The sequence below is a fragment of the Serinus canaria genome, chromosome 3 (genome assembly GCF_022539315.1).
Source record: "Serinus canaria isolate serCan28SL12 chromosome 3, serCan2020, whole genome shotgun sequence".
In the NCBI taxonomy this organism is placed as follows: Eukaryota; Metazoa; Chordata; class Aves; order Passeriformes; family Fringillidae; genus Serinus; species Serinus canaria.
The window spans coordinates 12,066,288-12,085,240 of record NC_066316.1 but is presented as its reverse complement, the minus strand read 5'-3'; the positions used below and the strand labels follow the sequence as shown (position 1 = coordinate 12,085,240).

Genomic DNA, 18,953 nt, shown 5'->3' with positions numbered 1-18,953 from the left:
TGCAATGATTTCTGACCATCTCCTTTGTTGCAGACCAGTCAAGCTAAATGGGTCCAGTCACGGGGATGACTCCGGATAAGAAAGCTGAAACGCCGGGAGCAGAAAAAGCCGCGGGACTACGGCAGTGCCATGGGGTGGGCAGCCTGCCTGACACGGGCCACGCCGGCAAGCCAAAGGCCACCGTGGTGGACAGAGATTCAGCAGATGATGAGCTCACAAATTTGAACTGGCTGCATGAAAGTACTAACCTGCTAACAAACTTCAGCCTCGGCAGTGAGGGCCTTCCCATTGTTAGCCCCTTGTACGACATCGAGGGTGACAGCGTGCCATCCTTCTCACCATCCTGCTACCAGAACCCTGAGAAAAAATCCTCCACTTCCAAACCCCCTTACTCTTTCAGCCTTCTCATTTACATGGCGATTGAGCAGTCCCCCAACAAGAGCTTGCCAGTCAAAGAAATCTACAGCTGGATCCTGGAGCGCTTCCCCTACTTCGCCACAGCCCCCACCGGCTGGAAGAACTCTGTCCGACACAACCTCTCCTTGAACAAGTGTTTCCGAAAGGTGGAGAAAAGCCATGGCAAGGTGAGACCTGGCAGGAGGGAGGTGGAGCAGGTTGGAAATTCAGGGAGAAATGGAGCAGGTTCTGTTGTTCTTAGGCATGTTTTGTTTAGGTCGTTTTCACCGCACCATGTCCTCCTAACACTTTATTTGCAGATGGAGGTGGTTTGGAAATGCTGCTTCTGTGAAATCACAGGATGACAAAAGTCACTGCATTTGGTTATTTATTGTTGACCTAGGTACACCCAGCTGTGGTGCAACCTTTTAAAATCTGGCACACATGCAATTGCAAAGGACTTTTGTTTCCATTTACTTACAATTTTGTTAGACTGCAATAACCAGCCTGAAATTTCAGATAACTCTATGAGGATTTCTTCTTGATGAAGCCTCTTGAAAGTAGTGCTTTCTCTATTTTCCAGTGTTGAAATTCTGGGATATGTTCCTCCTTCCTTGCTTTTCCAGCATGGCAATAGCTACAGTTGCACTGGCAAGCAGAGGAGATTATGGGATGCCAACGAGCTTCCCTGCTTGGCTAGCAGGGATGTTGCCCCTCTGGGTGCAGATGCGGTCCCCTGCAAGGTGCCCTTGCTTGTGGGCACACTGGCTGTGCATGGTTGAGTGTTCCTCAGTCCAACAGCTTTCTCAGATATTAAATTGACTCTTCCACTTGTGATCTCCTGTTACACTTAGCCCAGCTCTAGCTTTCCAATAACCGTATTAATTCCTGCATTAATGGACTATAATGCTTTAACATCTGTCATAAGAGATGATGTGCGTCTCTGTGTGGTACACACACACTTCCTAAAGGCAAGGATACTCTTTCTGTACAAGTTCTTTCTTCTGATTTATATGATTTTACTAGTGACTTTCTTCCTCCCTCTCTCATTCCCCATCGTGTTCCTCAAAGAGCTGGCTGTGACTTAAATAAACTAACAAACCACATACTGAAAGTCAACAAACAAGTCCTGTGCTTGGAGGTCAGACTCAGTGATAGCAGGCTTGTTATCAGAAATGCCTGCAATGCTTGGAGTGCTTGACAGCTTCTCACTGTAGAGAGGGGTCCTGGAGCTGAGTGGCCATTGGGGAGGACTGCCTTGTACTGATAGGGCTGAACACCACTGCTTCTCAATATTCCTGCTTCTGCACTAAATTGTTAGGGTGTTGTCACAAGCAGCAGCTTTGCTCTGAGAAAAAAAAAAAAAAAAAGACTTTTTATTGCAGTGTGGCAAGTCCATTAACTACTCCATTGCTGAATCCTGCTGAGTGTTAGGATGGTGGCTCTGGGTGCTGTGATGGGGTAACTGAGATGCTCAAGTGTCCCTGTGTGTAGGACTGGATCTGAGCAGGGACCACACACTGCTTTAGCTGCCAGAAGTGTTGTTAAAGGCCTGGGTGGCTCTGTCCAAGGAGGGTGGCATGAGTTTCATAAAAATTAGGGCAGGAAAGGGAAATTTAAACTGGTATGAGTTCCTTCTGTCTGTGGATCTGCCCTTAAATGCTCTGATGTTTTCCAGCCTCATGGGTTAGGAGTTACCAGTCAGACTTGTTGTCTTGGCATTTGGGTGGCAGGAGTTTGACACTGCCTGGTCCCCTGCTTACCCTGGCATCTCCATGGGTACTGCTGGGCTCAGAGGATGGCTTGCTGCTCGATGTGACATCTCTAGTAGGAAGAGCAAAATGCAGAATATCTCCCACTGCTGCCAGCAAGGTGATGCTGATGTGCTCTGTCAGTGGTTTCCCAGGGCTCCAGAAACTGCACAGCTCTGTAATTCTAAAGAACAGAAACTGTGCTTACCAAAAAATACCACCTCAAAAAAGCCCCTCCTGAAACTTTGCTGAAGCTTCCTCATTTCCAACAGACAGCAGTTCAGTCTTTACCCTCTGCCCCCGTAGAAAAGGGCCAGAAGAGGGTACTGCTCCAAATTCTTCCTGCAAAATAAGTCTGTGGCACACAGCAGTATGCCTGGACCCCATGGGAGTTGATCTGGCAGGTGATGGAAATGCTTCAGACCCCTTTGGATGAGCTCCTCAGGTGTCACTTCTTGGAGCAAGCAGCAGCTGCTCACAAGCTCATTTTGCTGATCCTGTTGCATGTAACCATGTGCTAGCCATGCCTCTGGGTGCTTCCCTGAAAGGGCAAGATAATTTTGTATTTTTCTTCTTTTTTTTCTTTGTTGATGGCATTTTGTACGTCAAAGGGAGCACGCAATCAGTTTTCTGCTATGCCAAATGCCTGTGGAAGCAGAAAGGTCCATGTTGTATCAGAGGAGCCTGGTTTATTTACTAACATCAGGGTATGAAGGGTTTTACAGCCTTTGAAATGAATCTGAGCTCTTGTGTTGGAAGAGTCTAAGATGTCTGACAGTAGGGGATGGATAGTCTGTGCCCCTGCATGCCAGGACAGGCTCCACTCTCTGACACCTCCCTGGCTATTGCTGCTGGCTGTCAGCTGTGAAATATCTCTTTGAGGTCAGGCAGCAAAAGAAGGAAGAGTCCATCCTCATCTTTGCCATAATACTGATATTTTGTTTTGGATTGGAAGTGCATGTTGAAGGAAGGCTGATTTTTCCCCACTTCCCCCCCTGAGCTGGCACTGCAGGGCAGTTTCAGGACTCTTGCACTGGACTCATTTTGGCTGGGGCTGACCTGGAAGAGTTGCTGCAGGAGCATGCTTACTGTGCCCTGATGGCTTTGGGCATTGTCCACACGGCCCTGCTGGAGCAGATCTGAGCAGAACATCCAAGGCACAAAGAGGTGACCCCTCAGCACCAACTCCCTTATTCTGCAGAGCTCTTTCCACCAGACTGTGCCCCATCATGTTGCAGCTGTAGCTCTGGATGGTCATAGCTGTTGCTGATTGTTCTGTGTGGATACTTGCATCAGCCAGCTAAATACCTGCAGGCTGCAGGGGTTCAGGGGTCTAAGACAGCATCCAACAGAGATTGGGGGAAGACTGTCCTTGCTTTGACCATTGGAAAAAATTACATGTTGTGGTTTTCTTTTAATGAGTGGTGCTGGAGGGAAAGTAAGTGCCTTGGGATGCCTCATGAGCCAGCATTGCAGTCAAGAGGAGGAACTTCTTGTGCCATGGGATCAGGATGTATGGACATCATCACCCTGCTAAAGTACCACTGCCTGCTCTGTGTGCACATAGCACACTGCTGCTGTACCTAAGTGGTGTGTCAAGGTTTACCCCACAAGCTGAAACACCTTTTCTTTTAGAGCTGCAGTAGAGAACATGTGTGCAGTGAGCCAGGCAGATGAGATTCCCAGTGGGTCTCTGGGTAGTGGTGGTGATTAACATCAAGGGGATGATGCTGGAGCAGTCCCAGGGACACCTGCTTGCCTTCCAGTGTTTCTGCTGTGGCCCTGGTGCCCCTGAAGATGTGGAGGTGTGCTTGTGAGTCAGTGATCCTCAGAAGACACAGCTAAAGCTCCTTGCATCTTAAGCACTGTCGTGCTGCCTTGGGCTTGGGGAGAGAGGCGCCTACGCTGTGACGTTGCTTTTTTTGAGGGAGCAGCATCTGATCTACAGCACAGGAGGACCTCAAGTGAAAAGGGGTTTGGGGCTGACAGCCATGAAGAGTCTCCCTGCTCTTTGTTTAGACTTGTTTTTATGATTAATTATGATCAATTAATTGGGAGTTATTAATTAATTGATGCTGAGGAGAAAAGGTGTGAGGAGGCAGGATCAGCATCCACATCAAACATTAATTTGGCAGGCCCCTGCTTGCATGGATGTGGCCCTGCCACTGTTTTCTCTAGAGGTTGGGGGTTACAAGGCTTGCATATCTTCAGCAAATGTCCTTTTGTTGGTAGATATCTGGTTTAGGTGTTTGTGGTAGGTTATTTTTTTTTTTCAAGAGATGGTGATAACCTGTAGCTTTTCAAGTATTTGGGCAAAGAGCAGGGCAGGTGCCATCCATAAGCTTGTGAAGATAGGAGAAAAATGCCTTTTCTGTGGTAAACCTTTTGGTGGATGTATTTTAAACCTCCTTGCACACAGACAGTATTTTCAGTGGTTCACCTTGCTCAGGTGGATGCAGCTGGTGAAGACTGACTGTCCCTGATGGAGCCAGGACTGCTCCCAGGTGTGAAGCTGATGGACAGCAGCACATGGACATGTGCCTGCAGGGAGCCTGAGCCACCAGCACCAGCTGAGCTGCTCTGCTTTGGTTGCTCCTCAGACTGGTGGGGGACTGTGGTGGGGTGGTGGTAAAGGATAAGGCTGGATCATGGGAGGCAATTTGTTTCCAGCCCACATTTCTGTAATCCAGCCCTGAAATGCTGGGGACTGGAAACTTACTGTCCTTACAAAATAGCTCCTATACATCAAAATGCAGGAATTCTTTTCTTTCCTTTATTTTTGCATAGATAAAATCCTGCAAGTCAAATCAGAAACATTAGAAAGATGAAGAAAAGGTGATAGACCAAAAACTAATCTCAGAATTATATGATTACCCCTGTTTTAAGTTGCAGAGTAAGAAGAGCCTGGTGTCCTCTTTTCACTGACTCTGAGGAATTTTTCTCCAGATCTTAAGTACAAGTTACACCTACATTTCATTCCAACACTTGCCTCACTGTTGAAGTGGGATACTAACCTCCAAAGGCAGTTTAGCATTTTAGAGTGTCCTGAATTAGTCCTTGCTAGGAGACATGGCACAGTCTGTTCTGGCTTGTTTTAAAGCTGGATATTGGTTCTGTGGCATTTCCAGCTCCAGCTGTGGCAGGCTGTCCCCTGACACGTGACACTTCATTTCAGACCTGGGCTGGACTTCTGCCCCTGCCTTTGCTAAGCAGAGGGTGCAAGCAAAGCACAGGAGCATCTCCATCATCTCTTCAGCTCAATGTCTACTTTTAGCATCTCCAAAGGTGGGTGGGAGCGTAGGTTCACATTACACATGACCCAAAGAAGAAGTCACCCTGTTTACTGCCTGTTGCATTGGATCTGTCAGTATCTGGATGGCTTCAGGGTGTGCCCAGGTTCAGCTTGCTGTTGCAATACCCACCCAAAATCCTTGTGTTATGTTGTCAGGACAGCAAACTGGAGGAGTACCTTGCTGGGAAGATCAAAGAGGGAAACTAACCCCCAGCAGCTGAACTGAATGAGGCATGAAGCAAAAGTGCTCACCTAAAGTAGCAGATAAGGTAGCAGATAAACAATGGAGAGAGGTGGTTTGCTGATCAGGGGACTTCCTGCTGCTCCCTGAGGGTAATAGCCTCCAAACTGTGATAGGGAGGGGGAAAAAAAAAGCCAGTTGGGCATGGTTGGGGTACTGGGGAAAGGGGTCTGGGAGAAGTAAAGGATCAGGGTGTAAGTCTGTCAGTGAGATGATGGATAGAGCCAGCTGGGAGGATGCCTCCTTTTAGTATCTAGGTGGTTAAATCATCCTGCCAGCCCCCATGGCTATTTATTAATTAAAAGTAAGCTTCTTGATAAGCTGTGCTCAGCTTTAGCATGAAAAGGTAAGTATAAGGAAGATTCAGGTTAAAAAAAAATAACTTGGGGAGATGTAGCAGCTCAGAGATCTTTGTTAAAGGCAGTGGCTTTAGCTGCAATTGCAGCTGCATCTCTTTCTCAGCTGGGGCTCTCCCTGGCTTGATTTTTCTCTCATAGCAAGGTATTTTCTCTTAGAAAACCCCTGTGACTTAAATAGAACCACAGACTTACATGCTTTGTAAGTCCTTTTTAATCTGGGATAAATCATGGGGCATCCATCCATAAATTGGAATTATTGCCCCCGATATCCTGGCAGGAGGAGGCCAGCTGGCCACTGTGGGCTCACAGGAGCTTCTCCATGAAGTTTGGGTTTCTGCTCTGATATTTAGCCCCCAAAAATCCTTTAGAAGGATCTTACTGTTCAGGTGTACAGCTGCCCCGTCCTTCAGCCATGTACATTTCCATTTCTGTAGCATCTGTTTTCCCCAAAAAATCTGGTGCTGCTACATGCAGAGCTTTTAGCTGATCTGTCAGGTGATTATAGAATTGTTGTTATAGAATTAGAGAATTTCTGTTATAGAATAGAACTATTTAATTAAGTTGCAAGAAGTAGCAGGCTCAACAAAAATTAGGTTCTTTATTTAGTAAATTCGTGAAGAAAGCTTTGAGACAGGCAAGAGGTGCTTTATCTTCCTTAAGTTTCAATATACCAAATTTAATATGGAGAATGACTAGCACAGGAGTGCTTACATTGTGCATCAAAAATACATTCATTAGGTTTTTGGATTCTGAGAAAGTGGGAATAATCCAGTTTGTAGCTGGACATTGAGCAAGATCCTTTTCCAGGGTGGTGTAAATTTTAATGAATATGTGTCTATATCTAAACCAAGGGGAAGTTGCTTTGGTTTCTTACCTAGAACCCTGTTAAAGAAAAGATTTCTTATCAGTTTACTGATGCCTGGACAGGTCCCTAAAGTCACAGCTGTGTTTATTAAGTGTCAAAATAAAGTTTACAGCATTTAGGGGACAAATGGGAATGGGGCTTCAGAGAAGGGGTTTTGGAGATGCTATCATGACCTGCAAGATGGGTGCTTCCATAGTGTATAATGAGGGTCTCAGGGCCATTTTCTCAATTTTGGGACCATCCAGGATGGAACTGCCTGTGATGTTGTGTGTCAGCTGTGCAGTGGTGTATGTCTTCATGCAGTCATTGCACTGTGTTGCAGCTAGGGGATATTAAATCAGAAAGGACTGTACCAGCCTGGTCCTGGGTTTTCTAATTTGCTGTGTTTCTTCATTGCAGGTGAATGGAAAAGGGTCCTTGTGGTGTGTTGACCCAAAATACAAACCTAATCTTGTCCAAGCACTGAAAAAGCAGCCTTTTTCCTCAGCACTTGCATTTTATACTCCGCCGGCGTCGCCACCCAGGTAGGTGGAGCTCTCATCCAAGCAGGACACGTGTGGTGCCAGGTGGCACAGGGTGTTGAGGTGCTGTCATCTGCTGCCACCTGACAGCAGAATTTGAGTGGGCCTTAGGTGGGGAGATGCAGTAAGCCCAGGCTTCCCAGCAGCACATCTGGGGTGTGGTTAAGTCTCTAATTAACTGTGGGAGAGTTTAAAAGAAGAAGGTCAGGGGTGGGCTGGCTGCTTTCTGGAGAGCCCAATTTCTGCAAAGAGGGCAGGCAGCCCCGGGAACTGGAGCAAAATCCTCTTTCAAGCACAGTCCATCAGGACTCCTGTTGTGGAGGCGGTGGGTGTCTTCTCCTGTAAGTCACTTGTCTGGACATAAAATGCATCTGTTCTGTGCTTTGGTGGAAAACAATCAACTTCTCCACAGTCAGAAGGGCTGAGATTCTGCACCAAGAGTTGTTTTTCTCTGAGGCTGTTTAGAAGCATTTTGCAGCAGGGATGGAAAAGACACTGTTTGCCATAAACAGTTTGAGGTGGGGCATGCAAGACTTCTGAAACCAGGATTTCCTTACCAACACAATTTAAGATTAGGCACTAGATTTTTGAGCATTTGAAGTCAAACTCATGTAGAGTTTGCCTCAGAGTTCCTGAGCAGAGGAAGAGGAGCAGCAGCTGGGTCAGCCTGTGGAGGCAGGAGGACGGAACGCAGCGCAGCACGTTGGGTGAGCTCAGTTCTGAGGAAGGCATGTGGCTGGTTTGTCAAGTGCAGGAAAGAATTTGGGTGAGATAAGAGGTCATTAAGGTGTTTGTACATTGCCCTATGCCTTATCCTTACTGCAAGGAGTTTCCTTAACAAGCAGTAGGAGCTGGGATTCCTGGAGCAGGATGTAAACCTGATAGCATTGGGCAGATGTTTCTCAGGGTCTAACAGGACACTTATGGTGGGAGCTGGCACCCCTGTGCAAGCCTGAGGGGCTCAGGATTTTTGTGTGCCATGGGCTTGTCCAGTGGGGTTTGTAATCCACAAGATAGAACCAGTTGTCTCTGGTCTCTCTCCCACCCAGGGCCATCCTGGGCTGGAACAAGCCAGGCAGAAGTACCCTGTTTTCCAGCTTTCTCTTGGAATTGGGAACACTACTAAAATAACCCTGAAACATTGAAGTATTAAGAAATAGATTAGAAACAGTGAGATGACTGGTGGTACTGCTTGGGGTTTATGAGAATAAAGATTATTGAAATGTCTGTAATTGGGCTCTGGAGGATAATGCTTTTACAGGCTGTAATGTCTCTGTGTGAGGGTATGGACCTCTGGTTTTGGGTGCAACTCAAGTGAAGGTTTGGTCCTTGAAAGCTTGAATGTCTGTGTTAGTACAGCCAGACTTTAAAATGTAGACAATAATACAGATGGGAAGTTGTCTGTCCTGCCAGAGGTGCAGAGGATTGACAGACTCAGCCTAGGGCAGGGTGTTCAGAGCCTTGTCCAGTTAAGCTTTTAAAATCTCCAGGGTCTCCAAGACAGTGCAGCTAAAGCTGTGTTAAGTGTGGTTTACTTAGCTTGGATAAATGCAACATACCAAAATTAGGTGTGAGGAAGGAGACATTTCATCTGCATGCTTAAGTACTTGGAAGAGCAGGACTTTAATTTGAAGCTGTTTTTGGTAACTTTTTTTTCCCTTTACTGAAGAACTAGTCACACTTGGCAACAATTACAAGGAAATCCTGGATCTAATGAAGGCACATGGCAAAATTCCCACTGACTTCAACACGGGAAGGGTTTTGCAGTGCTTGTATTTATGAGCACAAGAAAATAAGAAATAACATACTAAGATACCAAACTGCTCCCTAATGAAAGCTGGTTTATTTTCCTTCAATAATAAAAAACATTTATGTGGCTTTCCATCACACCCAGAAAAACAGATTTATTTTTTCCCCTTCCATGCTCAGATTTGATTTAAATTTTGGCCTAATTTTGGGGAAGGGCCCCCAAGGATCTGCCTTGTTGTAGAGAGGGAGGAAGCCCAGAGGTTCAGCTGGAGAGAGGCTGAAATACTGTCCAAATTTATCTTCACAGTGATCCTAAAATTCAGCTGTGGCAGTCTCTGAATTTTCCAGTGGGAAGACTGGAATTCATTATTATTTTACAATGTGTTTGTGGGGAGTCTGCCTATCATTCAGCACAGTTTTAAAATAAAATTTAGGCTTTTGCTTTGAGCAGAAGCTTTCCAAAACTGTAATCTGTGTCTAGTGACACTGAAATTTGTATTATCATAGATGATTGGCATGCCTGATGCATTTTATTTCTGCACAGCTTGTTCAACAAGTCCTTGTGAAGCCCCTGGCTGCATTCTGGTTCTAGTGCTACACAAATGACAGCCCTGGGGACAGCCACAGTCCTCATCTTGCTCATACCTTATGCATGGCTTGTCTTAATCAATACCAGGCATTAATTTACTTTGGGGGAGCTCTATGTGGACATGATTTTTGAAGGGTCTGAGCTTAGACAAAAGGATGATGATGTTTAGCATCTCTTTGTACAATGGGTCTAAGAGCTGCAAAGCCAGCCTTTTAGGGTCAGACCATTGCTTTCCTTTACTTTTAATTTCCCCCCCCATTTTTGGACCTGTTCCCTTTGCACTCTGTGCCTGCTACAAGAAAAGATACCAGACAGTGAACCCTACTTTTGCACATTTTTCCCATTCAGCTGAAGTTTCTCTTGCACGTTGGGCTTGAAAATTCTGTCATCACCCTTCAGATGGTTCTAGCAGCACTATAAAAGATGCACATTGCTCCATTTCATGCAATTTTAATAGTGTGTACTATTTTTGTTGTAGTTACTTCTAACTGCTCACTTATATATTTATAATAAACTGAATAATTAGGGCTTGGTGTGTAGCAAAAAAAAAAAAAAAAACAAAAACCCACATTTAAAAGCTTTAACTTGCCCTTTATTTTGTGAGGGATTTAAGGGTACTTTGGGGCAAAGCTGGTCTGATGATGAAAAACCATCCTGGATGGCATCAGCTTTAAAATCAGCAGTTGTCTTGATTTGGTTTTTAATTACTTTTTGTTTTTGTTAATTTCCCACCACTGTTTGGAAAAGCAAATGATCACAACTGGTCCTTACCTGTCCTCTGAGCATCCCTGTATGAGCTAATGTTTTGTTCACGTGTAGCTTTTATATACTAAAAAATCCATATCTTTGTTTAAAATCCAGCCTTTAGGCAGGTATAGAAAATCTGTAGAAGTCAGTGACTGTTGCCAACAGTATTTTTGCTTAGTGTGTGTATTTGGAGGTGTTTTCCACATGCTGGTGATGGCTTAAATAGTGCTATACAAACTAAGAACCAGTGCTGAGCCATCTACTGAGGGCAGCAGAATCGCTTGCCTTCCTGTGGTGAATAGGGTTGGTTTTGTTCTTAGCCTTCTGTGGTCATCATATTGTGTCTGTTATACATTGCACAAATCATTTGCCTGATCAGGACTTGGCTTTGAGCTGTTGAATTTCTTTTTCAGTAGGTCGTCGTCCCCTCACTACCTGACTTCAGTCCTTCAGCAGAATCACGGCCGAGCTCTCAAAGGTAAACTTGGAATTTCCTTTCACTCTCCTCCCCTGGTTTTGGTGACAAGCATGGGCTGCAGCCCAGCTGATACTGTCTCTGTCCCTGCTCTGAAGAGTTTGCTAGATGACAAAAGAACCCAGATGCAGTACAATGCATGTGTGTTATATTAGCTACTTGTGTGTTAATTTTAAATCCATGAGGCGAAGTTCAAGGTGTAATTGGGGCCATCTTGTTCTGACAGCAAAATATTCAGCACCTGCATCACTCCCAAGTATGACCTACTTAATGAATAGTTCAGTAGAAAATGAATCTGAAGAACTGAGAACCAAAGGTAGCAAATGTTAGTGTATAAAACCTGTGGTACCAAGAGGGAGCTAGAAAGTGTGCTGGGGCTTGCAGCATTTCATTTGAAGAAGCCAGTTGAGCACAGCTCTTGCACCTCGCTAATAAAGCTTGACAAGCTTAATTAGGCTTGTCCTAGACAAAAAAATATATTAATTTTGGTTTTTAAGTGCTGAAAAGTGAACAGTACTCATTTTTTAAAGGGTTGAGTCTAGCAAAATGTGTTGCAGACGAGTGTTGTTACAGCTCTTCCAGCAGGATAGTGAAAGGCGCTGCCCGGGTGGGACATGTGCAGACACCCAGCTCCCTGATTTGCTGGCTCAGTAGGCTTAGAGATGAGAAGGTTGCTTTTAGGTTTTGGCCACAAACCAGGAGCTTTGGTTAGGCAGCAAAGCCAAGGGTTTTTGGAGACCAAGCTGCTGCCTGGCCCACAGGTGATGATGGCCATGCACCCCAGAGGTGGCATCTGGGTGGCAAGGAAACATTCCTTGGCTACTGCAGAGCTGTGGCATCTGGGATTCTCAGGGCTTGTTGGAGAACACAAGAAATCCCTCTCCTCCTAAGGATTTTGCTGATATGTCCTGTGACAGGTTTTGAGGTTGCCAGTCTGATGTTGCCTCTTCCATTTAGCTACACCAGAGGTGCCAAAATAATGACAGGTATCTGGTTATCTTGGTTTCTGCTTGTGGGGGAGCCTGTTCAGCATTTCTCTGGCATTAGAGGCAAGCCATTCATGTTCCTGGGGTCTCACAGGGCAGCTCTTGTGCAGATGAACAGAATTCCTTGTAATAAGGTTCTTCCTCAACCATTCTGCTGGAGAAGTGTAAATTTCAGTGGGAAATACTGCATTGTTAAGAAGACCAATCACAAATGAAGCCAAAGCACATTATCAGTGACACAGAGCACTGCTAAGGAGCCACTGCAGAAGCCACTCTCCTCATTCTTTGGGAGTGTTAAGGTGCAAAATACTCTTTGTAGGTAGTAATCCTGCATTGCATTAATGCCTCTGATTGCTTGTCATTTTAATAAGGTGGTGCTTATATACCAACATCAGATGATCAAATAAAATGTCTGGGACAGCAAGTAAGGAGTGGAAATATTTCACTTCCTGATTACACTAGTGGAGCAAAGTAATTCTTCATGCATTATTTTTCTACTTTTTTTTTGTCAGTTGAATGCATATAACCTATGAATTCAGGGACTCTGTTTCTGCCAAAGACAGCCAAAGCAGAAGGAAAAAAAATTGTGTGAGTGCAGTGGGGTAGAGGCTAAATTATGCTGGATTTAAAATGAAAGGCATGGAAAACAAGGAGGGAAAATGTGTATGTTCTATAACCTGTGTTGGAAACAGCAGCTCAGTCCCCTTCCCATGTTGGTACAACATTCCCAAGATGTCATGTTCTTCAAATTTTTCCTTGACCAGGATTGAAGTTAGGGAGAATTATCAAGATAAGGAAGCCACGCTGACAACTTCAGTCCCCCTCCCAGTACTACCCTCCCCTTAAATTCAGTAATACAGTTAATGCCTGTAATGTGGGGAAGAAAGCAAATGCTATCAGAAATGACACTGCTGATGTTTTGCTTTAGCAGTTCCCCCCACAGTTCCAGTTCAGCAGAACTGAGAGCCTGTTCTGCTTGCTGCTGGTCCCTTCCAGCCCTGTTCTCCACTCGCTGCTCATGCATATGTACATACCTACCTACACCTCAGATGTGATCTGCTCTCAGACACCCAGGCTCTTGTGAGAGCTCACTGTCTCTGTGCTCCTGTTTTGCCTGGTTAGTCCCCCATACCTGTTTCTGTTCTGTGTGAGGAGAATTCCTCCTCCATTGCAGAAGTGAGCCAAAGAATGGATTGGATTTCCTCTTCTTTAAAGGGCGCGAGCGTGTCCTGAAGTGAGTGGGAAAGGTGTGCTTGTTTCTTTTCCCTTTCACCTTGTTCTGGCTAGAAATGTCACTCTCTGCCCTGTTGCCCTCGAGGTGCCTATCAGAAATGTAAGCAATCTACTCTGCAAAGGATGGCATTTTGCAGCAGTGCTTCTCACTGCAGCTGACAGTGCCACAACTCACCTCAACCTTTCCTACGTGCCCATTTATTATTTAGATCTCCCTGCTTTCTAGATTGAGCAGTTCAGTGGCCTTTCCCCTCATGCAGTCTCAATTTCTTCCGTTTGACTTATTAGTGTGGAAAATTCTGCTAGAGGAAGGAGGTGTGCTGAATTAGTGCTGCATTAATGGGCCCTGCACATTCACACCGCCAGGCTATGGAGCTGCCGAGGTGCTTTGCTGTGCCATGGGTCTAATCTTTCTCTCCCAACTGGTACAAACAAAAGGCACTTGTTAAGTATAGCAACAGCATTGTCACATGAAAGTCTAATTGTGTCACTGATTCTTGGCTTCAGTGAGTGCAATGTGAGAGCTCGGCCTTTGAATGTCATAGTTAAGGTATGAGGCTGATCTGGAACAGTATTGAGCTGTACAAGAGTCGTTCTTTGTCTGAGTTTGTACATTCCCCCCACCCTTGCTCTTTGGTGTAGGCCAGTATAGGCAAAAAAAAAAATATATATATATATATATATATGTATTCTTTCTTGTCAGGCTTACCTGAGTTCTAACATTTTGCTGCTTCTGCTTTACAGAATCTGATATTGATGCTGCTACTGCAATGATGCTGTTAAATACTTCCATTCAGCAAGGGATGCTGGACTGTAAGCATAAGCCATTTTACCCTTGTTTTTCTTCTCTACTCACTACTAAATGCTTTCTCTATAAAATTTCAGGAAACAAGTATGGTCTAGTTTCCAAACAGTAAGAGTAGTCAAGAAGCAATTTTGGTTTAATTATTTTTTCGGCTAGCATTACAAGAGTTTTATTAGAAGCAGGCTTTTTTTCCTCGTTAATTTTGATTTTTTTCTGCCAAGTTCTATCCCTGCCCTCTGTGTGCTACATAGTATGAAGAAGAGTTTCTTGGCTACTTTGATGCCTTGTGAAGGCTGACCTAGAACAGAGGCTAGATGGAGTTAAAGAATAAAGTATTTATTAGAAGGCCTCAATGGATGCACCTTAGGCAGTACAAGAGTCCAGCCAGGGCTACCCCCCAGATGAACCCCAAATGGTCACAAAAATGGACAACCGGTCACGGGGTCTCACACTTTTATAAGTTTTGGTCCATTGGCATATTGGAGTTAATTGTCCAATTACAGCTTTAGCCCATGAAGTCCCATCCTTCTTGTTTTCTCTCCTCAGTCCACCGTTGTTTATGCTCTTGGGCATGAAATTTGGTTCATTTGTCCTTGGTCCCCAGCTAGAGAAGGAATTGTTTTGTCTAAATACTTGGTGAAGAGAGCTTACTATCCCCTAATATGAGGCTCAGAACTACACACTAAAGCAGCAGAGAATCTGAAAAGTATAAAAGCTAAGACCAGAGGTATCATTTCCCCCTCTGCTGCTCTAGCTCTTAGCTGAGATTAGGTGGTGACCGATGTCCTCTGTGGGTGACAGTAAACGGGCACGTTGTGACTTTAAGTGCTGGAATTCAGTTTCCCTTGCAGCCAGCCAGGCACAGCGTGCTTGTGGTGCAGGTGATCTCACCTACTGACACATCTCGTTTCTCACAGGTGAGAAACCTCAGCCTCTGAAGACACCCAAGAAGAGGAGCTACGGCAGCGCCTTCGACCCCCCCAGCTCCATAAACCTGCCCGAGAGCGATTCTGCGGCCGCCAACATCGACCCGAGCGAGGACCACAACTACAGCGCCAGCTCCATGGGCTCCGTGGGCTCCATGGGCTCGCAGCGCTGCGCCTCCCGCTCCAGCGTGTCCTCCCTGTCCTCCCTGGACGAGGTCTACGAGTTCATCTCCAAGGCCAGCCACGAGGGCAGTGACGGCAGCGAGGGCTTCCACAGCGAGGTGGACACGGACGGCGACTACGAGGACGATCCCCTCGGGGACAGTGGCTATGCATCCCAGCCCTGTGGGGACAGCTCTAAGGAGAGCCAGCCCAGCCAGAAAGTACTCGAGGAGCTGTGTCAGGAAATCGATGAGGAGCTGAAGGAAGCAGCGGGGTCTCTGCTCCACCTTGCTGGCATCCAAACGTGCTTGAGTTCCTTAATAAGTACTGCAAAGACCCACTGTCACAAGCAGAGGAAAAAATAATATGTTTGTCATTGTTGAATATATACATATATTTTTTTTAATTGTGGCAATACTCTTCTACTTTTGCCCTTCACAAGGGAGATCAAAGCCATAAGAGGACTCACTGCTTTTTTTTTTTTTTTTTTTTTTTTTTTTTTTTTTGGTGCAAACTATAATTTAGCCATTTATTTTTAAATCACCACCTGAAAAGAAAATATTTAATTTTAATCTTCTCAAATTAGAAGATATGCATGACTTGTGAAAACCCAAAAGCATATTTCATAATGATCACTTCTTAATTTTTTTTTTCTTTTCAATAGTTGACTTTATTTTCTTTCAGAGATGTGTTTGTTCAGATGCACACTGTGGATCATATTTACATCTCTGCTGGCCCCATCTGCAGAGGTGAATTTTGTTCTGTCTAAGGGCTCTGACTTCCATGTAAAGGATTCAAATTCATTTTGCAATAAGAGAATCTCTTTATAGTTCCTAGACATCCTTCAGCCAAAAAATGGGTTTTTTTGTGGTATGTTGAATTTTATCCCTATTTTTCTTTTAAAATCAGTGGTGATTACTCACATCTTCCTGTAGATTATGCCCTTTTTTTTTATTATTATTTTCTGTTCAAAAATGGGTAAGCAGTTCTGTTGGAGTGGGTTTTAACAGTACTGTACATACAAGGATGCCTTAAGTATGTTGCAGAATTGTATACAGCTATCCAAGGTCATCTTTCCTGTTGCTGAAAGGTAGCATAATGTGCCATAAACGTTCTCACCACCATGAAGCTACTGCTTCCACCAGGTGTTGGGCAAGCTGGGAGAAAATTAGGAGCAGAGCCACTTAGGAAACCAATGTCCACTGTTGAAAACAGTGCTGGATTCAGCCAAAAGTTAACCTTTCCCTAAGGGAGTATTTTCCTGGCTATTTGAATGCCTTTCTTAGATTAGTGTGGGTTTTTTGCCCCTTTTTTCTTTCTTTATTTTTTTCTTATTTGTCAGTCTCTTCATGAATCCTGTCCTGAGCTGTCTACTTCCAATGCAAACACAGCCATGCTGCTGAAGGTCTGTTGCTCTGAGGGCCCATTCCAGTGCCTCTTGAAGACAACGGTGGTGCTCCTGCTGACTCAATGGCTGTTGGATCAAGCCTGAAATATTTGAGGTTCTTGGTGCTTTGGAATTTAAAGCACAAACACTAGGAGAGAAAAAAAGGTTTTTGCGGGTTTTTTTGTTTTTTGTTTTTTGTTTTTCCAATTCAGTTTTAAGAATGATTTGTTTTATTTCTTGAAAGGGAAGGAAAATACTCTGCTTCATTCCTGTTAGCCTACACCTGTAACAGGGCACTGTGTGTGCAGACATGTGTGTTCTGGCTATCACAAGTGCTGCATTAGCCAATTAGATCTGATACTGGATGTAATACTGATGGGTAGTAGGGGTAAAACTTGCCATTTAAAGGAAAATTAAGTACCAATAGCAGTGGTTCTTATGATTTCAGGAGCTGAAGATGTGAATGCTTAGCGGAACTGCTTCTTCTTGCTCATGGGTTGCTTTTGAACTCTCATGGAAAACTGCAAAGGGCAGAGCTTGTGTCAGTGTGAAAAGGAGGATTCAGATACACAGAAATACTGTGAGCAGCCTGAGGTTTTGCTCGGTGCCATGATTTCAGCGTCACGCTGTTGGAGAGGGGTGCGGCTGCCTGGCTCCTGCTGAAGTGGTTGCAGCTTTCTGTAGCTTCCAGTGAAAGCTGGACCAAGGTCCAGGTATTCTGGAAGCTGTGTTCATAGTCAGCTCCATGGTTTGATTTGGTTCTCAATTATTTTTTGCCTCAGATAAACTTGGAGTATGTTAGTACTTATTGGGAGTGTGGCTGTGTGGCTGTTAACCCTGAAGTTGGTGACAATGACTTCAGCATATCTGAAGGATTGGGATGCTAGATTTAAACACCATATGCAATGACCAGTGAGAACCAGTTCCTGATCAGCAGTTAGCAGCAGAAGCTGCATCCCATCCATCCTTACAGCTGGGAGAACTGGAATGGTGGAAGGGGGGAGCAGTGGCAGCCTTTCCCTGGGACACAGAGCTGTGCAACGGGGCCATGCTCTCCCTGCCCTTCCTGCTTTGCTGTCTTCCCTCTCTGCTTCCAAAGGGAAAGGCAGATGAGATGTGCCCCTGCCCTGTCCCACGCCTTGTCCCAGGCCTCTGCCTGCACATATGGCAGCAAAGGCCAACAGCTCAGTTGTGGATCACCTCTCTTGGCAATGGGAGAAGAGCTGCCCTTCCTTTCTCTTACATATCTGTTGGGTTCGGGTTTGTTTGCCACCTCAATTAAAGACCCTGGTGTATATAGTATAAATGGAGTATAATTAAAAATTATTTTGATTGTTGGGCTTTGGGTTTTTTTAGTGACATATGTAAGATGTTGATGCCAATGGTTGACTTGGATACATTTTGGCAAGAAAAGTATTAATGAACCACATTCAGTTCTTTAAATGCAGTGAAGAAGTGTATGAGACCTATGTTCGTGGGAGGTTGCTCTGTTCAGGGTAAATCTGATGTGATTACTGTACAAACCTCTACTGGCTTTTCAGACTCCAATCCTAAATTACTGATCTGCAGAAGTCACATCAAACATTTTGAAATCCAACTGCAAAATGGAAGTTGTGTGGTTTGCAACTTTTCAACAACCTGAAAAGTACAAGCTTTAATTAAAGCAAAGTATACTCATACACGTTAATAATGGTGTGGTCAAAATATTTATTGAAAAGAAAAGGTAAAATATTTTAAATGTTGCACCTGCTATTTTATCTTAAAGCACATTCTTCACACCTAACTGCCAGTGCCATTATCAAGTCAGTTTTATAAATGTACATTTCTTCAAACTAAAAAGTGCATAATTAAAAGTATTATGTTACTGCCATATAGTGATATAAAACATTTTATAATTGCCAATTCATTGTAACTATTATTTATTTAAAAGTGAATTGTAAGAATGCTTTCTGATCAAATGAACCAGAGTTGTTTTAAAACCATTCCCGTTAGCTTGTTTCTAATGTAGCATAAGCAGTGTCCTTGGGTTTGTTTAGAATAATTTTGCCAGTAGGTGACCAATTCTAACCCTTTTTCCTCTGGTTTAGTCCTTTACCCGTTTTAAAAGACGATTTACAAAAGTTTAGTTTTTGTATGCTAATCTCTGTTAATTAAAATGTTTATAAATTTTATTTTTACCAAAGAGATGCAATTCATTATGACAAAATATTGCAGAATAAACTTTGTTTTATAACATTTGTGACTTTTCTGCCCACATTTTTCATTCAGATGATCAAAGGGGCTTTTCTAAAATAAACAGCATTGCAAACAGAAAGGCTGTGTTCTCTCTTTGTCTGCAGACCCTGCCTCTGGTCTCAGATGGTGCTGGACAGTCCACCTTCCCATTTAAACTTCCACGAGACTGGACTGGTGTGAAAAGCCCAATGTGTGATTCACTGTGGGTTGGTTAAGATGTTTGCATGTGTCTGG

At 44.3% G+C, this 18,953-nt stretch overlaps 1 protein-coding gene across 4 annotated transcripts in view; it reads left to right on the top strand.

The window, feature by feature from the left end:
- The window catches only part of FOXN2 (forkhead box N2), a 30,278-nt gene extending 11,559 nt beyond the window's left edge, over positions 1-18,719 (top strand). For 2 of the 4 annotated variants that reach the window (XM_030236305.2, XM_009093676.4), the window contains exons 2-6: positions 34-584; positions 7,304-7,428; positions 10,924-10,988; positions 13,949-14,017; positions 14,927-18,719. In XM_030236305.2, the coding sequence (XP_030092165.1) occupies positions 48-584; positions 7,304-7,428; positions 10,924-10,988; positions 13,949-14,017; positions 14,927-15,462 (1,332 nt within the window). In that variant the 5' untranslated portion in view covers positions 34-47 and the 3' untranslated portion in view covers positions 15,463-18,719. The remainder of the gene's footprint in view (positions 1-33; positions 585-7,303; positions 7,429-10,923; positions 10,989-13,948; positions 14,018-14,926) is intronic. The other 2 variants (XM_050972684.1, XM_050972685.1) reach the window with 2 other exon arrangements.
- The last annotated feature ends 234 nt before the right edge of the window (positions 18,720-18,953 follow it).